Source organism: Elgaria multicarinata, chromosome 6 (genome assembly GCF_023053635.1).
Source record: "Elgaria multicarinata webbii isolate HBS135686 ecotype San Diego chromosome 6, rElgMul1.1.pri, whole genome shotgun sequence".
NCBI classification, from domain to species: domain Eukaryota; kingdom Metazoa; phylum Chordata; class Lepidosauria; order Squamata; family Anguidae; genus Elgaria; species Elgaria multicarinata.
The window spans coordinates 91,588,481-91,609,884 of record NC_086176.1 but is presented as its reverse complement, the minus strand read 5'-3'; the positions used below and the strand labels follow the sequence as shown (position 1 = coordinate 91,609,884).

Here is a 21,404-nt window from a genome sequence, read left to right as displayed (position 1 = left end):
ATATTTCTTTCCTTGTCAAACTAAAGGACCTCCTCCCCCCCGCCCCAGATTTCCCATGGGAGTTTATGTGAATTCAGTTTCTCTGTGAATCAGGATAATTTCTCAACTCAACCATGGTCTGTGCAGGCAAACATTTTTGCCTCAATTCACCACAAGTGCTCCAATGAAACAAATGCTTGAGAACCCAGACTTTTCTAGCACTACACTTTCCCGCACTCAACGTTCCTCTGGGAAAACTCAACTGGAATAACTGATAACTCAAGTGAAGAAGAGGCAAGCTGGAGTATGGGCCCTGGAGGTTTTGAGCAGTCACCCAAAAATATCCTGGCAGGTTTCAAAGTGAGATTCTGCTTTTTTCAAGAGGAGGTCCATGAGGTTTTTGGCAATATGATTGCGAGGACTTTTTGTCACCAGCATGGAGCATTGGAAGGGTTCGTAAAGTGAACCTTCCAGACCAAACACAGATTCAGATGTGGTTGAAATCTGTACATTTCCAACTTTGCAATGTGATTCATGGACACCCCCCCCCACAAAAAAAGGGTGCTGACAGCATGCATATATTGAGAAAATGTGTGTGAAAAGATGTGTATTTTTGAAAAATGAACACAAATATGTTTTAATCAATGGAAGGAGAATGCATACATTTCAAGGATGCATACAACTGATGCATGTATTTGGGGAAACACACATGAAAATATTCATGAAAAAAGAAAAAGATCTCGCAATCTGATACAGACTTGAGTTGGAACGAGCTTTGAGACGGAATTCAGAGAGGCTTGGAGAGCACTAGTTTGCTGATTTATACATCCATATTTACAGGCCATGTATTTACCTTTAATTCAGTGTAACACTGATTGGCTACATCCTGTTTATACAATTGAACCACTATGGTTGAGAACACTGAAGGCATTTTCACGCACCACAGAAATCAACCCACGTTTTCCATATTCTCTATCCCTCTAAAATGCCCTAGAGAATTATTTGCTTGTTAAGCACAACACCACAATCTGACTGGGACCTTGGCAGTTGATCCATGTTTATCTAAAGAGCCTGCCAAAACCCAATGTAATACTACTTTCTTTCTTTATCAAGGATCAAGTGCTTTCAGAAATCACCAGAGCAGGTTTGTGTTGAGCAATGTGTGGAGTTCAGGTTGGATCCAGATTTAAGCTGGATCAACTGCCTTGTTGGAAGTAGACTTCCTCCATTCCTACCCACGGCAGCCCCAAAAAATGCTACCCAGAGAGTCAGGAGACCCTTCTGAATAGGGAGAGCTGTGGTGTAGAAGATCCCCCAAAATGTGATAAAAGGACGTTCCACAATTGGAATCCTTCCTCTTATGGAATGCAGATCCCAGATCCAACCCCTAGATCTGAACGTTCTTGTGATGTGTCAAAGTATATAAAAAAGGTCTGGTAGAGTGCTGCCAACATTAGATCCATGTCTATACTATGAAAGACTGAACTGGATTGTAGGATCGGTAGTGTGTGCATGAGTGGAAGCTGGTCTCTCCAATGACAGTGGAGTGGCGCATCTGCTTTGGGTTTCAGTTAGAAACCTAAAAGAGCTATCCAAGGTTCACCTCCTTTAGAGTTCTGACTAAAACCCAGAGCGGATGCACCACTCCACTGACATCGAAGACACCTGCCTCCACTGGTATGTCCTGCCATTAGCCAAGATGTGGCTGTTGTGAGAATGGGCTGGGTTTTGCCCATGAGATTGTCCACTTAATATTATACCAAATTCTCCACCTTATTTCCCCAAGCAAATGAACAACCAGCAAAGGGGAACAACCCTCAGTACTTACTGACCTGAACCAGGTGTGAACCAGTGACCCAGAACTCAAGAACTATTAACCACATATCTATGGCCATGACTCATTCTCTATCCTCAATTCTTCCTTGAGCTACAGATCTAGCCATCCCATTCTTCTTTTTCGCCATTGAGTTTAGTCCCATAACACACTCCAGTAGGTGACTGTGGGAAGCAATTCTATTCTACTAAAGCCCCCTTTCCCCCCCGCCTTCATGTCTCCATAGATTTGTTGGGCTGAGCACAGCCTCATCGAAGCGCTCACGTTTGAGAAGCCAGAATTCATTACAACCGTTGGGGGCTTTTTCACACGGAAAACAAAATTAAAACGAAAAAATCCCAGAGGCCAAATCCTTACGTTCTATTAAAGAAAATTCCAAACATTGATGAACCATGATATTAGATTTCAACACCATATATTTAAATGGCATTTAACATCTTAATTTGAATGTATCGGTCTAATTAAGCAGGAGCAATTCAATCAGAGGGATGTTTGCCACCACAGAAGTTAATAAGGCATAAAAAGCATGAAAGCAGACAGGAAGCTACAGATTACAAGCACAAGATTAAATCCGTAGCAAGCTGGAGAAGTTAGAATTGGATTTTATAAGCAGTCATTTAGCTCCAAGCTCCCTGTGGGCTGCCAGCATTTACTGTACATTTGTAGATGTTGCTACATCCTGTCTGACTAAGACCCTCTTCTCTCTACTAATAAAGGTTGTTTGTCATTTGCCATGTATCTTTTTTAAGCTAAGTAATTGATTAATGAACCAATTAAAACAAACATTGCGGCATCTCACTCGAAGAGATATATTGAGGATATTTAGTAAAGGTAATGGAGTTTCCCATTACAAACGACAGAGCATTTTTTTTTTTAAAAAAAATTATCCTCTGCTTGGCTTTAACCATCTGATCCACAGATTGCAGAGAGTGACATTTACCATATATATTCAAAGTTGTACATTGCTGTTGACTGCAGTGAGGCTGGTATAAATCACCTTTGCATAGAACAGTTTTCAAAGAATTCATATTCAACACACACACTTTTTGAACTGACTGCATCCTAATAATAATTTCATTTCCACTGAGTGCAGTAGCAACTAGATGTTTCCAAGGTCAAAGTACAAGAATAACTCTGCTGTCCTATCCTTTTCTCCGTTGTATTAGTACCCTGGAGAGTACTCAAATGACAATTGAATCAAATTGAGGTTGCAAGCCTGTACCGGTTTTCCTGGGAATAGGACCCATTGAACTCAATGGGACTTACATCTGAATAGACATGAATAGAATTGTGTTGCGAGACTGCAATCCTATGCATACTTTTCTGTGAGTAAGTTCCATTCAGCACAGAGGGATTTATCTCTGAGTGAAAGTGAACAGGATTATTCTGCAGTGGAGGCTGGTGGTTCCAATGTCAGTGGGCTTGTGTGCATGTGTGTGTGTGTGTGTGTGTGTGTGTGTGTGTGTGTGTGAGAGAGAGAGAGAGAGAGAGAGAGAGAGAGAGAGAGAGAGAGAGAGAGAGAGAGAGAGAATGAGAATGAGAATGAGAATGAGAATGAGAATGAGAATTTGCTCTGGGTTTCATAACAACATAAGGAGAGCCATGCTGGATCAGATCAATGGTTCATCTAGTACAGCATTCTGTTCACACCATAGCCAACCAGCTGTCAACCAGGAACTCACAAACAGAGCCAGAGCTCAACTGTTTCCTCCTGTCCATGTTCCCCGGTAACTGATGTATATAGGCTAAGTGTCTTGGATACTGGAGGTAGCATATAACCATCAGGACTGGTCACCACTGATAGCCTTCTCCTCCAGGAATTTAGCTAACCCCTCTTAAAGCCATCCACGTTGGTGGCCATTACTACATCCTGTGGTGCTGAATTGCATAGCTGAACTCCGTGCTGTGTGAAGAATTGCTTTCTTTTATCTGTCCTGAATCTCCCACCAATCAGCTTCATAGGATGACCCCATGGGATTCTAATAGTAAAAGAGAGGGAGAATAATGTCTCCCTATCAACATTTTCCACATCATGCAAAGAGAAGGTTTTACTAGATACTCTGTGGAAAGGGGAGAGGATAAAGAAAATGATCGGTCCCCTCAGAGCCAGGGTCCCCCTCCAGCGGAGCTGCCATTCCCCCATTCTGGTCCAGGTGGACATCACTTTCAGTCAGAACCAGTCAGAGCTCTAAAGGAACAATCCAAGTTGATAGCGCCTTTAGAGTTCTAACTAGTTCTGCCTGAAATCTGGAGCAGTTGCATTGCCCCACTGACATTGGAGTCACCAGCCTCCACTTTATAGTCTGTTAATGTGTTCCATATGTCCATTGAATGTCAATCTAACTTCAACCATCACCTGCGGAGACAGAATAATGGATCATCTGCAAACACCACTAGATGCAGCCTTCCCCAACCTGGCACCCTCCAGCTGTGTTGGACTAACTCCTATCAGTTCCAGCCAGCATGCCCAGTGGTTGGGGATAATGGGAGTTGTAGTCCAACACAGTTGGCAGGCATCAGGTTGGGGAAAGCCGATCTAGGAGATGGCACGAGCATGATCCTTATTCATGGGGAAAGAAAAAAAAAATGGATGATCAAATCTGCTCCTTGAATTGAATGATGATTCTTGATCACTGTAGCCAACCATTCATTGTGTGGACAGAGCAAACAGCCGCTCTGCTTTTAAAGATTCTAAACTAGAGATTCCACACTGGTGCTTTTCAAAATGTCATGCCATTTAACCTGCCCAGATAAAGTTGCCACAACAGATGAACTTGTTTCAAAATCCTTATTTCAGCAGGATTTTTCTTGCTACCTGAAAGAGGTATAAATGAACACAATTTAGAGTTAATGCTACTTTTGCTTGTTTGCAATTGCAGATGACTTATGGAGTTAGGCTATGGTGGGCAGATGCTACTTCTAGTTAACAATGAGAAACAGTCCCTGTAGTTCTGGAGCTGGGGTTGTTTTCTACATAATATGCTATTATGGCATAGGTCCTAAAGAAGATGTCACTCAATTCCCAGGCCATTGTTTGCATTACACTGTTAAAATAATCTTTTTGAGTAGATTTTACTCACCGTCATCTCTGTATATATCCTGATGTGCCCAAGGGAGGGAGGGCTACAAAGGAATGAACCAGGACACAACTGAGATTGTGGGAAACAGCAGCTTTCTTAGGTCTCTCCTGCAGCAGCGGCAAACCTCACTGAAAGCGTGCGGAGAGGCAAAGAATGCCAGTTGGCAGATCTTGCTTCTCCTACAGTCAGTAACGTACAGAATAAAATTTCTTAGAATGCAATCCTATGCATGTTTAGAACAGAATATAATCCTATAACTCCCAGGCTGGGCAATGCTGGGAGCTGTAGGACTCCCCCCTCCCCCCCTTTTAAACATACATAAGATTGCACCTTTAAACGTGCAATCCTGTACACACTTACCTGGGAGTAAGACCCATTGAACTCAATCGGACTTACTTCTGAGCAGACATGCATAAGATTGCACCATTAGAGACTTAAGAATAAGCCATCATGTTTTTCCTAAGTTGACTTCAGTGGCATTCACACACTGACACCACCCTTTACTGACTCCTGTCCTTTTCAGGCAGTGACAAAACAGGCAAATCCTGGTGGTTCAGCGAAGCATTGCCATCCACCATAACTTTCCTAAAGTAAGGCTTTCATAGCAGAGGAAAGCTGGAGAGTGTGGGGCACGTTGGAGGCACATATCTGGTATACATTGGCAAAGCAAGAAAAGGCATGGTGACTGTTTTTCAAGACCTATTTTTAAACCTTGTAGGTCACCTTTGGTGCCTGTGGCAAGAGGGCGTGATTTATAAATTAATTAATAAAACATTTACAGACTGTGGTAGGTTTTCATTAGCATCCACAGGGCAGGAAGGTGGATGCTCACACTCTTCCAAGGCCCTTGATTTCACACAATTGGAACAGGAAGTGTGGAACATAAACACTTCCTTATACTGAGTCAAACCACTGGTCCATCTAGCCCAATACTGTCAACCATTGCTGGTGGGCCCCAGTTATGGAATGATCTCCACAATGAGGCCCACCTGGGGCCAAAATTATTATGTTTGTTGGTAGAACAGAGAGACACCTGACAAGGACTGTGTGAAATCATGGCTGAAGGGCACACTTTAGCCTGGATAATCAAATTAGAAACCCTAGGGGCTTGTCTACACCAGCCGTTTATTCCAGAATAGTATCTAGATTGTCCCTACTGTGCCACATGATGTTCACACACTTCTGCAGTAATCTAGGGATGACCGCTCAGTTTTCCCAGGATATCAGTGGCAGCTTTTGTCATGTTTTTTTCAGCTCTCTCGCAAAAATCCCAAAATCCACGGCTTGTGTGCCCCCCCTTTCGTGAAGCTGTTGGATGCGAGCTCCTGGCTTGGTGAATGGCCAACCCGCTGTCAGGGGGGTGTCCAGCAGTTTCGGACGTGTGCAGGAATGGGCGTCCGCCATTTTGGGCACATTTTTTGATTGGTTATCGGCATGTTTTGGTTATCAGCATGTCAACCAGGTTTGTTTTTAACACAAAACATATTGATGCGCAGGAGCGCATCTTTGACACAGTACCTATCCCCCCTGCATTTCTGTGTATTTGCGCTGGTGCACATCTCAGAGGAGTTATTAAAAAAAATATCTGTGCCCCGTACCCATCTGTCCAGTTCTGCCCACTTCTCCAGATGCACATTTAGAACCACTGTCATGGGGTACACCTCCTCCTGAATCGGCTCTCGTTTACTTGCGGGGAACTTCCCTTGTGTGTGCCCCTTGAGCAACAATCACAGAAGTGGGAAATCTCACAATTATCCCTCCTCTGTTGCGAAAGGGCTTTAGGTGTATAATAAGGAGCAAGAAAGCTTGCATTATATTGAAGGAAACACATGTTTATTAAGGAAGGTCCTCAATTCAAGATGGAGCGAGACCCAAAGAGATGTCGCCTGTCTGAGAGGCAAGAGCGTGAAGAGGGAAGTAGTAGGAAGTGAAGTCAGCAAACTTAAGAGTACCAGTCTAGCAGTAAAAGGAAAGTCAGCACAGATTAGAGGACAGTCTAGTAAGCTTGGAGGTCCTCTATCTATTCCCTGTTCTTTTCTTTTTGAAGCTAGCTGAGTTGCAACTTAACTTCCAACTGTCTTTTTTTGCACCAGATTAAAACTGCTGTCTTCTCTCAGGCATTTGGCAGCATACGAGTTTCAAATTAGGTCTTGGATCATCTTTGGCTGATGGTTTAACAAATTGTTTTTAGATTTATGTTGTCTGTCTATATGGTTTTATGTAATTGCTTTTCATTTTTGTACTTCGTATCGTGGTTTTTAATTTTTGTAAACTGCCCAGAGAGCTTCGGCCATGGGGCGGTATAGAAATGTAATAAATGAAATCAAATGAAACACAATGACTGGCAGCAGTTCTCCAGGAATTCAGGCAGGATGCTGAGTTTTGAACCTGGGACCTTCTAGGTTTGTAAAATGACCACATGAGATGCCGTCATTAAGCCCCTAAACTGAGAAAAGCAGCAGACCACCTAATTCAAGTGAAACAAAAAACGCCTTTCCCAATATTTACCAGCTGGAACGTCAGGAGGACTCAAATCTCTTCTGTTTATTTTGCTTTATTTGAACAACCAAATGGCACGTAGTTGCCAGGTTTTACATTTGGGAGATGTACAAGACAAGCTAGAGAAATGATAAAGATCAGGATTCCGGAACATGTTGCCGTCCAACTATTGCAAATTGGAGTTCATCATCAGCTCCAACTAGCCTGGCCAATAGGGAGGTATGCTGGGAGTTGTGACCTTCCAGATGGTTGAACTACAAGTTCCCCACCACTGATCTAGATGGTACTGCCCTTAAGTCCTTGGCTATCATACATCCAGAGGTGCACACAATGTCACATAGAGAAGCACCCATCCAGCTATACATACAAGTAGGCCAGCAGCCATCTTTCTCCATAACAGTATGGCCCATCCCATCCTAGCCCAGCCACATATATCCTGTGTAGTTCATACCTTGCTTCAGGGAGGTTATGATTAAGTTGTCAGTGAGCAACTTAATTGTTGCTGCAGTGGAGTTGTGTGCACTTCCAAGGTCCCTTCCAATTATTATTCTAGGTACATGACCATTTTTGAGAAATGCTATTGGGTGAACTATCTGTTAGATCAGCCTTCACTAACCTGATGCCCCCCAGCTGTTTTGGACTTAAACTCCCATCAAGCCCAGCCACCATAGCCAATAATGAGGACTGAGAGTTGCCATCCAAAAGATCTGGAAAACACCCCTTTGGGGAAGGCCGCTTTAAAAGAGCTGATGGTAAAAGGAGATCTATAACTTCGTTGACTCTAGATCCAATTTAAGAAATAGGAAGGCACCAAAACTGCTTTCCTCTCCTTTGGGAGCCTAACATGCTAGACTCCATATTTTCTTAAGTTTCACCGTGTGATCATGGAAGTACCTCATTTTAAAACCTAGGCAGGTGATGGAAGATGAGAATTCAGGACACATAAAAGAACATCTTCACACAAGACATAATTAAACTATGGAATTTACTACAAGATGTAGTGATGGCCACCAATTTGGATGGCTTTAAAAGGGGATTCAACAAAGTCATGGCGTATGAAGTTACCCATGACTAGTAGGCTATAAATTACTTCTAGTATCAGAGGCAGAATGCCACTGCATACCAGTCACCAGGGAACATTTTGTGGGAGAGTGCTATTGAATTTACATCTCACTTACAGGCTTCGCACAGGCACAGTGTCAACAGAATACTGGACCCTTGGTCTCATCCAGCATGGCATACAGCATCTCAGATTCAATGTTTTGCTACATGTCTTGCTTTTCACGCTGACGTTTCATGTAAGAAGTCAACTCACACCAGTCTCTTTCAACGACAGCAAAAGTTTATGCTGAAATAATAAAAAACTCTCCAAAAATGAAGGGTGGTTTATCTTTTTTTTAAAAAAAAAGTAATATATGATCAATGGAGGAAAAGCCATGCCTAAACAAGTATGATGTTCACGGAGTTTCAGAAGACTCAGCTATTTCTCACCAGTGCAAGGAGTCCAAAACCTAAATGTTCTCCACTCAGAAACTAGTAGAATGGAAAGTTATGCTCTAGTGTAGCTTCCCCAACTTGGCACCTGCCAGATGTGTTGGGATTACAACTACCACCATCCCCAACCATTGGCCATGTTGGCTTGGGCTGATGGGAGTTTTTGTCTAGGACACCTGGACTGCACCACAAGAAACCAATTCATGCTTTGAAGTCAATGCCAATTCAGAATTCCTCTACTATTCATGTGTTGGTTTTTTAAAAAAGTAGTTTGCATCTCATAAAGCTACAGTGAGACAATAAGAGAACTTAGTTCATTCCTATGTGTATACTCAGTCAGAAGTAAGACTTATTTTAAATGGGCTTACTCACAGGTAAGTATGTGTAAGATTACAGTCTTAGCAACCCATAAGGACTTCTGGTGGACAGTCTCATTGCTTTAAAGTAAATGCCAAGTGAATTTACAAACCATGCCTACTATGATGTATGAATCCGCCTCCTCTCACCTGGGGACCTCCAGATGTTTTGGACTACAATTCCCAACATTCCTGACCATTAGCTGGAGCTGATAGAAGTTGAAGTCCACAACATCTAGAGGTCACCAGGTTGAGGAAACAGGTATAAATTGTGCAAAGTTGGATTCTTAACCAAGTAGACTGCAGTTTTTTGGACAGAATAATAACCTTTTCACACATGCTACAAAACACTATGTACGCTGATGACCATCCATCCCATCTCAGAATTAAGGATCCACCATCTTCCTCTGGAACCAAATACTGACCTCTTCTTTGTGCTCTGGATTTAAGTCTTAACACCAGTAAAAACACATGCAAGAGAAAAGGCATATTGAAACCAATGCTTCAGGTTTTCCCCACGCTTTATTGCCAACAAATGTATATTTAAAAAAATCACAGTTACAAAAAAATGCATGTAATAAATACTTCACTTTGGGCTGTAATAAATAAAAAATATTAACAAGGAATGCACTTTGCCAGCCACAAGTGTGATCAGTTCTTGGAAGAAATTAAGAAAAGAAAAAAAGATATGGCCATAGTTCACAGTTAAGCAGCCCCAAGCTGCCTCTTACAGTTATTCCACAACAACGAGACACGTCCCTCCCTCCCAATTCCTCAAGTGTTATTCACAGTTTCAGTCTTCCATCAGAACCATTTGCTGCAGAGCTTCAAGTTCAACTCATCTCTTTCAAAAGGAAAGCCTACATTCCAAAGAATTCCTTGTCACACCATTAATCCAACAAAGATGACCGCAGGCTGCACGTCTGGTCCCAGCCCAGCACACAAGATCAGATATTTGTTCGTACCAGTCCCTACTTCTCACTCATCCATCAACATACTCTGGGCATTTTCCTCCCCAAACTGCCTCCACTGTAGACTTCAGTGAGAGAAGTCCTTTTGGTTTTGAAGAAGAGTTCTTTTTAATTTAATTACATCTTTGCAACAGCATATTCAAGGCGTATTCCATTCGATGCTTTAGCTCCAGCGAACACCCAGACATCAGAAGCGTGGTCAAGCGGAACGTTGTAGATAACCGATCTTCATTGATGTACGTAAGAAGATATTCCTCATTTTGGTTGCAAACAATGATTTTTGTGTGATCGTGGTAGAAATTCACCTGTGAAGGAAGTAAGAATTGCAGCTTAACACACTTGTTTCAGCCTCTCAAAACACAAACATGTTTTGCAAATGTTCCCTTGGGCAATTGGCCGTGCTTGGTGACTTGTCAGCTAAAAAGCTTGCAGTGCTGGGTCCAACTCTCCGTAGATTGAAATGAGAATTAACATTCACCCAATTTACACACTCGTATTTCCCGAACAAGCATGGATACCAAATAGTTGCTATAAAAACTCAACTCATTAGAGCGTTTTCCAGGCTAGAAGCATAATCGAAAAAACTTTAGTCATACACTGCAGAATTGAATCTGTTTAAGCCGTAAGATATATTTGGCTCTGTCCTCTGCACACTTCCTTGGAAGCAGACACCACTTTTGCAATAAATGGGATTTACTTCTGCATATGCAACAGCTTTCCCCAACTTTGTGTGCCCAGTTGTGTCTGAGTGCAATTCCCATAATTTCCAACCAGTATGGCCATATCCATCTGGAGGCCAACAGGCTGACAGAGAGATCAGGCTATAAGCATTGTCCATGTTTGGCATACATATCTATTTGAGAACTGAAAACACTGCAGAGCTCAGGTACCTTGAAGACATGGGAGTATAAGATCACCCAGATGGGATCCATGGCAGCTAATGGCTCTTAGTGCCTGTCATGATATGCTGCTGCAAGTCCAGTAAGAAGCCCACAATACATGACACTACCATTTCTAATGCTTAAGCTCAGAATATTGAGATGCGCGCCATTTTTTGGTGGGGGGTATGTTTTTGCATTTAATTCTGTTTGATAGGTGCTCATGTTTCAGATGTAAGTCATAAGAACATCTTATGCAACATTCTCTTCCAGGTGTTGACCAGGAATCCCCAAGCAGGACACAAGTGCAAAAGCACCCTCCCACCCATGTTCCCCCACAACTGGTGTACTTAGGTTTATTGCCTCTGCTATTGGAGGTAGCATGTCACCATCAGGACTAGCAGCTCTTCTCCTCTAGGAAATTATCTAAAGCCATCCCAATTGCTGGCCACCACTACATCTTGTGGTGAGGTTTAATGAGCCTGCCTGTATTGAATTCAGATTTCCATTTTAAACCAGGCTGTTCAATCCAACACAACACTGATTTTTTTAAACAAATAAGGTTTTAATTTTTATCCACTGTGGTCCATCTATAGCCCATCTAGGTCATTAATGCACATCTACTAGCAATAGCCTTGATCACAAACAGGGATAATAGGAAAATCCATCCTCAAGTCCCCAGCATTTGAAAATGGAAGCTGCAATAGATGCACAAATAGATGGGTCGCAAAGCATTTAGAAAGAGTAATTTTATATTGTTTTTACAGATATTTTACTTGATAAAGAGTTGTCTTGTAACATGTTGGGAAGCATACTCATTTTTGAATTGTTTTTGGAAGCTAGCTATTCTAGTTGCTAAAATATTCGGCTGCAATGAGTTCCTTTTGTTGTCCATGTGCCATGTAAAACAGGACTCTTAAGATCTGCTGCCCATTGATTCTAAACAAGCCCTGCAGAGTTTTGAGCAAGTGAAGGTGAGGAAGGTAATCCAGTCTACCTGAAATGTGCCATCATTGAAGAGCATCATTAACGCCTTATCAGATTTTAACCACTGCAGGAGGTAAAGCCTGGGTCTGCGGACATCCGTTATGCTGGGGAGATCCCCTCCCTGAAAAAGGAAAATGCATGCCTTTGTTAGAACAGAGGTTACCCCATAAAACCATCTGTTCAAAATGGTTCCCAAGGCCTCCATCCACACAACTTACATCCATGAGGTTCTCCTCCATATAGTGAGAGAAGTACTTCAGAACAGTCACTTGACTGATGAATTGTTCCGGGGCTTCAGTAGCGGAGAAAACTGAGCACTGACCAAGCTCTGCATAGTAATGGACTGTTCTGGAAGACAAAAGCAATAAATAAATAAATAAATAAATAAATAAATAAATACACACAAGGAGGGAAAGTTTATGTAGCTAGAGGAAGGGCCCAGTGCCCACTCCGTTCCGTATCAGCCAGCCACTTACTTTTTGTCCGGAAGAAGGCTCATATGTGCACCGTTGTTGAAGAGGACACCCACAGTGTGGTCCGACAGCTGATAGCCAAAGCCATATTTGTTGGAGTAGTCCACCCATTTCGTGACCCACTGGAAAGAGGCAGTCAGCTGTTCTTTGGGAATATGGTCAGATTCTGGCATGTTTTCTAAACAGCCACGCAGCACCCTTGCAACAGTGTCAGCTACACTTCCCATGGTGCTATCTTCAAGGCCTGGGAGGGAGAGAGAAGAGGGCATGTCAATGGTCTATGTAACAAACATACCATCTTCACATAGCTCCTTTGGCCTATCTGCTCAGACTACGCTCCTAAGAACGGTGCGAAAACCTTTGCTACAGAATTAGAACTGCAATGCCCGAAGCTTCCCATGGAGAGGAGGGAGGCAGCGCTGGCTCCAGGTTTCCAAGGGCCCTTGGGCAAGACACCATCAATGCCCTGCCTCCAACAGTGAGTCGACCTTCTCACGACCATTGTCAACAGCTGCTATGCCTCCTTCTCATCATCACTACTGCTCATTTGCTTGACAGGCAGAGAGCCAATGAACCTGTAGGCAGCGGCATCTACTGCGCCTCCTCCTCACCACAGTTGTTTGGGCCAGAGTAAGGCAGGTGGACAAGCAGGTCCCCCTGGTGAAGAAGAGGAGCAGCTCTTCTCAGTGGGCCCCTGCTGAAGCGTGGGCCCTTGGCAAGTGCCCCACTGTGCCTACTCTCCTTGCTGCCAGCCCTGAGCTAGGGGAATTCTCAGCACCCTTGTTCGTTTTCAGGGTTCTTAGGGGGAAGACATTGCAGTGGCATGATATTTTCCTTAAGATTTAAGCTTTCACCATAAATACTCTGTCAGTATTGGTGCCAGGGAAAAACACAACAGCTTCCCAGGAGTTTATTCCACACTCTTATCAGGAGAAAGCATACATACACATACATACATACACATACACATACATACACATACACATACACACACACACACACACACACACAGTGTCCTGGCTCAACACAATTTGGTACAGTAGAGCCCACATGCCATACTTACATTCGCTGCTGCTACTGCAGCTTCCCAGTGTCCCCCGAACTATCATTCGGATAGCATCTATCTGTTTAGTCTCCGTCAACATGCCAGGTTTGGCTACAGCAGTGCTGGGAGGCTGGATCTCCTGGAAGAAAAAGAACACCATGTAGTTGCCAAACTATGACCAATGGCTACTTACACAACCAAGAAGCATGAGATTGCTTTATTTTTGAAGGTATACCTCACTAGCAAAAACATGCCATCGTTATGAAGGGCAGGACATGGGTAAAGGGAAGGCTTTCGCCATTCACAGCAAATCCCCATGGAAAGATGTGGTGGGCAGATACGCACTCTTAGTGCCAGAGGTAGAGGACCGATTTTTGCCTTCAATTACAGATAGATAATTTCATTTGGTCCTCATGTTTAAGTGAACTGACCTAACTTGCACTTGCAGAATGGAACTGTTATCCTCCCAACATAGCACTTCCCTGAATTTAGGATACAGTTCTCAGCTCAAAAATTGCTTATGCAAGAGCATATACGTTATGGAAAAATAAATGGACGTTTTTGTGTGACTGAAAATAAAAAGACTGCTGGGGGACGGGATGAACTTGCAACTGATTATGTGCAAAACTGACATACCAGAAATACAGATTTGCTCAACCCTACTTTCATATGGGTGTCTACTAGGACCACAATTCATTTTTCTCCTATAGTAGCAGACCGTGGCTTTCATTCACGTCCAGGGACACAATTGGGGGTAAAAAGCTAAATCCACTCTCTTCAACAACCTAGACTAAGCAGCAACAAAATTGCTCCTGCCTACTTGGCCCTAATATGTATGATTTTATCATGCATATCCCACCCTGAGATCCTTGTGATATAGGGCGGGATATAAATGTTTTAATAAATATATAAATAAACCCAGCCCTGTTTCTGTCATCCTTAACACAGGAGTAAGCAACTTGTGGCCCTCCAAGTTACCTACCCCTGCTCTAACATGGCTATGACATTTTAAGAGACAGAACTATCCACAAGAATCTTTCCTTGAGCAGTTCAGCTTGGAAAGTTTGATGCCAGTTCTTCCACATTTTGAGCCAATTGCAACACTTGGCCTGTTTTTCTGTACACTGCCATGAGTGCCCTTGCACCCATCACCTCCTCACACATTTTGCTGTAACGTGGAGATTGGGGTGGATGTTGCAAACCCTGCTTGCGCACACTGGTGTTCCCCAATCATAAGTTTATCCTGAACTAAAGCCCTTCCAAGAATGAGGAGGAGTGCCCTGCAGCATTCTCAAAGGATTATGCCGTGTGGAGCACAGGGACACAGATGCTAGCCGATTTGCACTAATGAGTTCTCGGAGTCAAGAGAAGCCCAGAGATGCTGCACACAGATGTCAAAGGCTAGGCCGTCTGTGGCACGAGATGATGCCTAAGCTCCTTACATTTGAGCAAGCCACTAATGATGAATTCTGTTTGGCAATATAACCGAGCCCCTTCCAAAAGCAGCCCAATTACTCTACAGTCATCACGTGCGTACCTCCTCCGGCCTATGTTTCAGGGGCTGTTGGGTGATCGAAGCCTTTTTCAAGTCATGTCTAAGCTTATAGATTTCTTCATCTTCTTTAGCTAGTCGATCTAGAAAATCAAAAGTTAACAAAGACTTAGATTCTTTGCATCCAAAGGGCATTACTGCATGTCTGGTACTCAAGTCTTCATGCGGCACCCCCTGGTATGACCCGCAGCCTCTTTTCCTGCAGCCTAGTCGCTACCCAGTTCCCTCTGCCTGTGTCTGATCTCACAGAGCCGAACCTGTGATTCTACCGAAAACAGCACTAATAAGGAGTTGGCAGCTTGCAGCCAAACAGCAGGCCGACAAGATTGACAGTGTCGCCTTATAGCAGCTCTACATTAAAGTACAGCTGTTTCTACAACACACCCAGCCTTTAGAAGTAGCAACAGTGTAGTATTAAGCGCTTGCTGCTGGTATATATAATTAGGAGGAGGAAAGGCTAAGTCTGCTCCCTAAGATCTCGCTACGATCAGGCAGCGAGATGAAAGCGAGTTGTGCAGCAAGTTGAACCCAGGAGAAAGAGATGCATACTGTGTGTGTCGAAATATCTTGCTTTTTCCTTCTTGCCCCCAAAGAGAGCGGCGGCGGCCTTCTTGAAGAAATTCTTAGCCGGGCTTGACAAGTTGAAGTCAGGAATGGTATGACAGCAACTAGCTGGAAGCCTCTCGGGAGTGAAGCCCTGAGGGAACAAAGACGTACAAAACCAGCTGTCAGCAACCCAGCGGCCAAACTCGGAACAAAGCAGACCCCCTCCTTCCCCCCTAAAAGCCAAAGAAAGGCTACAAACCAGCAAGAAGAAGTCATGCCGAACAATGTCGTCTAAGCTGGGCCGGTCTTCGGGGTTTTTCGACAGCATGCTGGCAATCAGGTGCTTTGCAGGAGGCAGCAGGGACGACGGCAGGGAATATTTCGCCTCCCTTATACACCGGTAGGTTTCCTTCAGATTAGTTGTTTCAAACGGAGGCCTTCCCAGTAGCATTGTGTACCTGTTGGAGGAAGAGGAGGGGAGAGAGTTCTTTCATTTGAATCTTTCGCCAATTTTTTTTAAAATCCTCTTTTGAAACCAACAAAAGATCTTTTGAAACAGTCTCTGGCCAACAATATTCCTCCCCTGCCTCCCACCCCCTTCAGTTCTTACTTCTGGAAAAAGTTAGTCGGATTTTAGAGGTTTCAGCAAAAGGCTGAACCAGGACTGAGAACATGCCACAGTTCAATACAAGCACAGAGGATTTGGCATTGCAGCCAGTATCCGGGATTCAGCAAATATTTAGCCCATATGGCTGCAGAGAGTGGGAAGTACATCAGAAAAGGACCATCAGTCATCAGTGGGATATAGACCAAGAACAGGCAACTTGTGGTCCTCCAGATGTTTTAACCTCATCATTGGCTATGCTGGCTAGGGCTGATGGAAGCTGTAGTCCAAAACTTCTGGAGCACCAGAAGTTGTCCACCCCCAGTTTAGACTGCAGTTGGAAGGTTCCTGATTCAATCCCAGATGTTCAAGTAAAAGATCTCAGGTTATCAGGAAGCAGGAAGAGGGAAATTATCTCTGCCCAGGACTTTGGAAGAACCAATAGCCAGCTGGGCATGACACGAGCAGGCTGGCTAGACCAATGATTTGACACTATCCAAGGTGGCTCTTTATGTTAATGTGCATGTCTCCTGTTGAGATTTCTGAAGCTCAATAGTATTGAGATTTCTGAACCTCAGGAAGACTTTTAATTTGCAGGAGACTGAGGTTCAATACCCTGCACCAGTTCTTGCCCTCATTTACAAGGAGTACAAGCAAAGCTAATTATGCAAAAATAAGCAATCCTACTTAGTTTGTGAAATTAGATAGGTCACAGGGTTGAACTTGGTGCAGAGTTAATGAAATGTGTGTGTATTTTACACACACACACACACACACGGTCCCGAGCAGAACAAGATCATCCTTCCAGGCCCTGGAATTCCAGCTAAATTTTCTTGAGATACTCACATGACGCAACCCAAGGCCCAGATGTCTGATTCACAGCCATGCCCTTGCTTGTTAAGGACTTCCGGGGAAAGGTAATTTGGTGTGCCACAGATGGTTCTGAAAAAACGATTCAATTAGGGGTTAAAAGGTATTGGTATGATAGTTCTGGATCAGCTTTCCCAGTTCAGACCTGCTCCTCCACCCCCCATTTTAAACACGCTTATCATATGCATTACTGAAACCAAAAACAATCTCACCACACACTGGTGTGTTTTTGAGGCAGCCAGTTTTAGTTACAATACTGGGCAGGTTCCATGTTAAACCCTTTACTACTCCTCTATTGAGCCATGTCACATCACCCTTGGTCATACGCACACTGCAGAGAAACATCAGTTATGTGGAGCAGCTTATGCACAGCTACGGCAGGCTGCAGTTCTGCTATTGCTACGGAAGCATCAAGTTATGGCAATTCCTCCACTGACTGTTATGAACTCTGCATTGCCTGTCTCCAAACGTGGATGCGTCTCGAACTGTTCACAGGCAGACAATACTCAGAATGAACTGAGCCACTGTCCTAAACAAGGGGAGGCATTGCTCAACCAGCAGATGTCACAGGCCAACCATTACATCACTCACCACAACAGATAACTACAAGTTCAAATCCTGGAGGCCATTCTACTGTAACCGTGAACCAGATGATGAAAGATGAAGTTGCATTCAGGAGATTGTCTTCCTTACCTTCTCCTGTGTTCCAGCGGTTCCAGCCTCGCTGCCAATCCGAAGTCACCCACTTTTAATTCCATGGACTCGTTAATGAAGAAATTACCTGCAGTCACAAGAAAGGGGGAGGGATAAAAGCCAGCTGAGTCCCAATCAGTGAAATGATGCACTAGACAAGTGCTGACTTGTGTCTAAATGAGGCCAGCACATAGCGAGACTTTTTTTTAAAATGAATGCATACTTAATGCTATTACTCAAGCATTCCAAGACTCCATTGCAAGAGGAGCTGATCCTATCCCTTAATCCCCGTGAGTGCAGTTTTAATAGCAGCAAGGTCTATAAGAACTGCACCTCCAATGCCCAACACAAGCCAGGTTCTTGGGAAAGGACATCAACTTACCTAGCTTTAGGTCTCGGTGCAAGATCTCCTGCTCATGAAGATATTTTAGTCCCGACACGATCTGCCTGAGGTAGTATCGCACTTCCGGTGCTGTCAATACCTTCCTTGCTTTCAAAATGTGAGCCATAGACTGATGGGAGAGAGAGAACCCAGACAAGGTTACTAAGCTGAAAACCACATGTAACACCTAGCATATATGAAAAGCTAGGGTGAATGCAAGAAATAAGGACTACCTAGGGATGCTATGGACGATACCTTTTACATATTAAACATTATACATTAGGTGCCAATTCTGTGCAAGGGACTACTGGATTGCTCCCTGGAGACGCTCACCCTTCGGCTGCAATACTCGAGGAGAATGTAAATGTTCTCTTTGTCCTCAAAGTAGTGGTAGAACTGCACGATATGCCTGTGGTTGAGCATCCTGTGCAACTCGATCTCTTTATCAATCTGGGGGGGAAAGGGGGGGACACAAAACCATTATTAGCATCGCATGCCGTGGGAAGACAAGGCTTACATCTGAGCAAGCCACAGGAGGAGGAAGAGGGAAGGGCCACCCAAGCATATAAAAGATTCCTGAAAGGAGAATCACCAGAATCAACACACACACACAAGCACACACCTTTTCCCTTTGATGAGGTTTGGCTACTCGGCTGTGAGGAATGATCTTTGCAGCATAGACTTTGTTCGTGGTCAGATCTGTCATCTCGTAACACTTTGCAAAGCCACCCTGAAGAGACAAGGCAGAGGAGAAAACGTATTAGATGCGGCAACTAAGAGATGCACACCCACCCACACCCTAATACCCCTTTATGAAGTCCAGCTCAGCAAGGAAATCATAACTAGTAAAGGACACAATTGTAAACACAACAATGAGTCCAAGTCACTTGATGAGGATCTGGAATATTTTTGACTGGCAGCCAAAGAACACAGTGCATTTCTCAATTCCAACCCTCCTCCACTCTATTACTATAGGCAGACAGAAGCTTGGATGCAAAGGAAGTCACTAAACCATCCACTCCAGCAGTTAAAAATAAATGAATCTACACAGCTCCTGGCAAATGCCTGTAAATATGTCAAAAGACTGTCAGCAGTAGCCTTCGGGAGGAAAGCAAATCCCTTCTCCCCCCACCCCCCGCACCCCCATGTACGAAGCAGGCTATTCTCTTACACAAATTCTATTTCTTTGTGACAAGCCCACACTATCTATTCCACCACAGAGAGAATGAAAGGCAGAGCAGGCAACAGCTTCTGCTGCTGTACGTGCACCAGAGGGTGGGGGGAGTAACCCAAGAGAAACAGACATGTACATTCGCCATCCGTGTTGGCAGACATGCCTTCTCCTCACCCTAGATGGAAACGATTCTCTCTGTGCAGGAGCTGTCCGGGCATGTTACGCGAAGTAGCTCCTTTCAGACAGCATGAACCAGTGGAGGCTGGTGGCTCCAACATTGGAGGGGCGGCAGATCCATTCTGGGTTTGAGCCAGAACCACGGCTGTCCCGCTGAATGGCCTTGGATAGCACCTTTAGAGTTACGACTGAAACCCAGAGCGGATTCACGGCCCCACTGGCATCAGAGCCACCAGCTTCAACTGGGCTGAACCCACAAAGAGCCTTCCCAGGCAGTAATCCTACTCCGACAAGTGCCTCACCGATCTGAAGATTCAATGAATATAATAGATGAACATATGGGGGGGGGGGGGAGAAGCCACAAATTAAGTTAGCAGGAAATGAATACTAGAGATGGCAGAGCCTGGAGCATCAACCATGAACATCCTCCTAACGCAAGGCAATTCTTATTTTTTATATATTTATTGTAGGAAAGGAAGGGGTTGGACTCGATGGCCTTGTAGGTCCCTTCCAATACTATTCTATGAGGAACATTAAAGCTGAGGCAGAGGAGGAGAGGGGTCCCTTTTTTAAAAAAAAAAAAAAAAAGTGGGAATAAGGCTCTAGGAAGAAACAGGAGAGCATTTGGGAAAAGGAGAGCGAGGATGTGCACAAGGAATGCCAAAAGGAAGCACCAAGCGGCGGCGAGAGGCAAAGACACAGATGGGTGGGTGGGATGGCAGCAGATGGGGTAAAAAGACAGAGGTGTGTGTGTGGGGGGGGAATGTGGGGCTCGCAGCCTGCCCCTTCCCTTGCAAGCAGCTCCGTGTTTTAGCGAGCAGCTCCACGGCGCCATCCCAGCCCCTACTCCAGGCGCTGCCGGGCATTTTACCTTTCCCAGCACTTTGCCACGGCAGTATCGCCTCCCCGTGGTGGGGTCAGTAATAATCCGAGAGATCTCGCTGGCCGAGTGCGGATAGTGGTGGTGATGTTGCTGCTCGGACGACGACTCCGCCGCCTTCTTCCGCCGAGACTCCCCGTGGCAGGCTTTGCCCAGCGCCTGCTCGCCCATCTTGCTGCTGCTGCCGCTGCTTCTGCTGCCGGTGCTGCCGCAGCCGCTGCTGCTCCCGGCTCCGGTACTGCTCGGCTGGTAAGCGATAGTCCTCAATAAATCCATAGCCTCGTCGGCCGGCTCGCCCCAATGTCCAAAGCCCTCTCCAGCGCCCCGCTCGCTCCCCGGCGCTGCCGCTCTGCTCGCTCGCTGTGCGAAGCAGCCGCCGGCGCGGCGTCCTTTTATAAGGCAGGCGGAGCCCCCGCCCCCGCCCTTCGACGTCACAATGCACCGCCTTCTAGCCCCGCCTCCGCGAGGGGGGAGTTCGACGACTCGCCCGGCGAAACCGGCATGAGCGCGCGCGCAGCTCCTTTGTAATCAGCGAACGTCCCTTGCAGCCCCGATCCGTTTTTGGGCACGCTTGCTCGGAAGCAAGCCGCCTTGGAGCTCGCGGCACTGGCCCCGGGATAAACGCTCGGAGGGCTTTTAGACTCGCAGGGGGCGCTTTGCCTTTCCCATCAAAGCCCGGGAGAAGGATTCATTTTGTGCCGAGGGGCGCATGTCCTCCTCACAGTGGGGGAATGAGGCTCAGAGTCTCATGAGTATGAATGACGTTTCAATGGCGGGGGGGGGGGGGTAGCCTGCCTGAATCCCACACGCCTCCCTCAGCTCTGCAAAAGGCTCCTGAACAATCCCCATTTCCCACCGCTGCCTATAAAAGCCCAGCCTCTTCCCACATTCCATGGCCGTGGAACAGCCTTTCCCAACCTGCTGCCCTCC

At 45.0% G+C, this 21,404-nt stretch overlaps 1 protein-coding gene across 1 annotated transcript; it reads right to left on the bottom strand.

Moving 5' to 3' along the window:
* Positions 1–9,745: 9,745 nt before the first annotated feature.
* Positions 9,746–20,821, bottom strand: PLK2 (polo like kinase 2). The gene is made up of 14 exons (XM_063128053.1): positions 20,466–20,821; positions 18,866–18,973; positions 18,577–18,693; positions 18,244–18,373; positions 17,862–17,949; positions 17,145–17,240; positions 15,954–16,152; positions 15,698–15,845; positions 15,134–15,231; positions 13,615–13,735; positions 12,555–12,795; positions 12,297–12,426; positions 12,089–12,199; positions 9,746–10,518 (listed from the first exon to the last, which is right to left on the bottom strand). The coding sequence occupies exons 1-14, from the start codon at positions 20,748–20,750 to the stop codon at positions 10,327–10,329; spliced, it is 2,064 nt and encodes a 687-aa protein (XP_062984123.1). The 5' UTR covers positions 20,751–20,821; the 3' UTR covers positions 9,746–10,326.
* Positions 20,822–21,404: the final 583 nt, after the last annotated feature.

What these genes read in the sequence shown, in the direction of transcription:
- PLK2 (XM_063128053.1), bottom strand. Translation starts at nt 20,750, where the DNA reads ATGGATTTATTGAGGACTATCGCTTACCAGCCGAGCAGTACCGGAGCC. An exon ending in CCGCTGGAACACAGGAGAAG is followed by an intron (nt 17,241 to 17,861) that starts GTAAGGAAGACA and finishes TCGTTTTTTCAG; the next exon opens with AACCATCTGTGGCACACCAA. An exon ending in CTGCAGTAGCAGCAGCGAAT is followed by an intron (nt 12,796 to 13,614) that starts GTAAGTATGGCA and finishes TCTCCCTCCCAG; the next exon opens with GCCTTGAAGATAGCACCATG.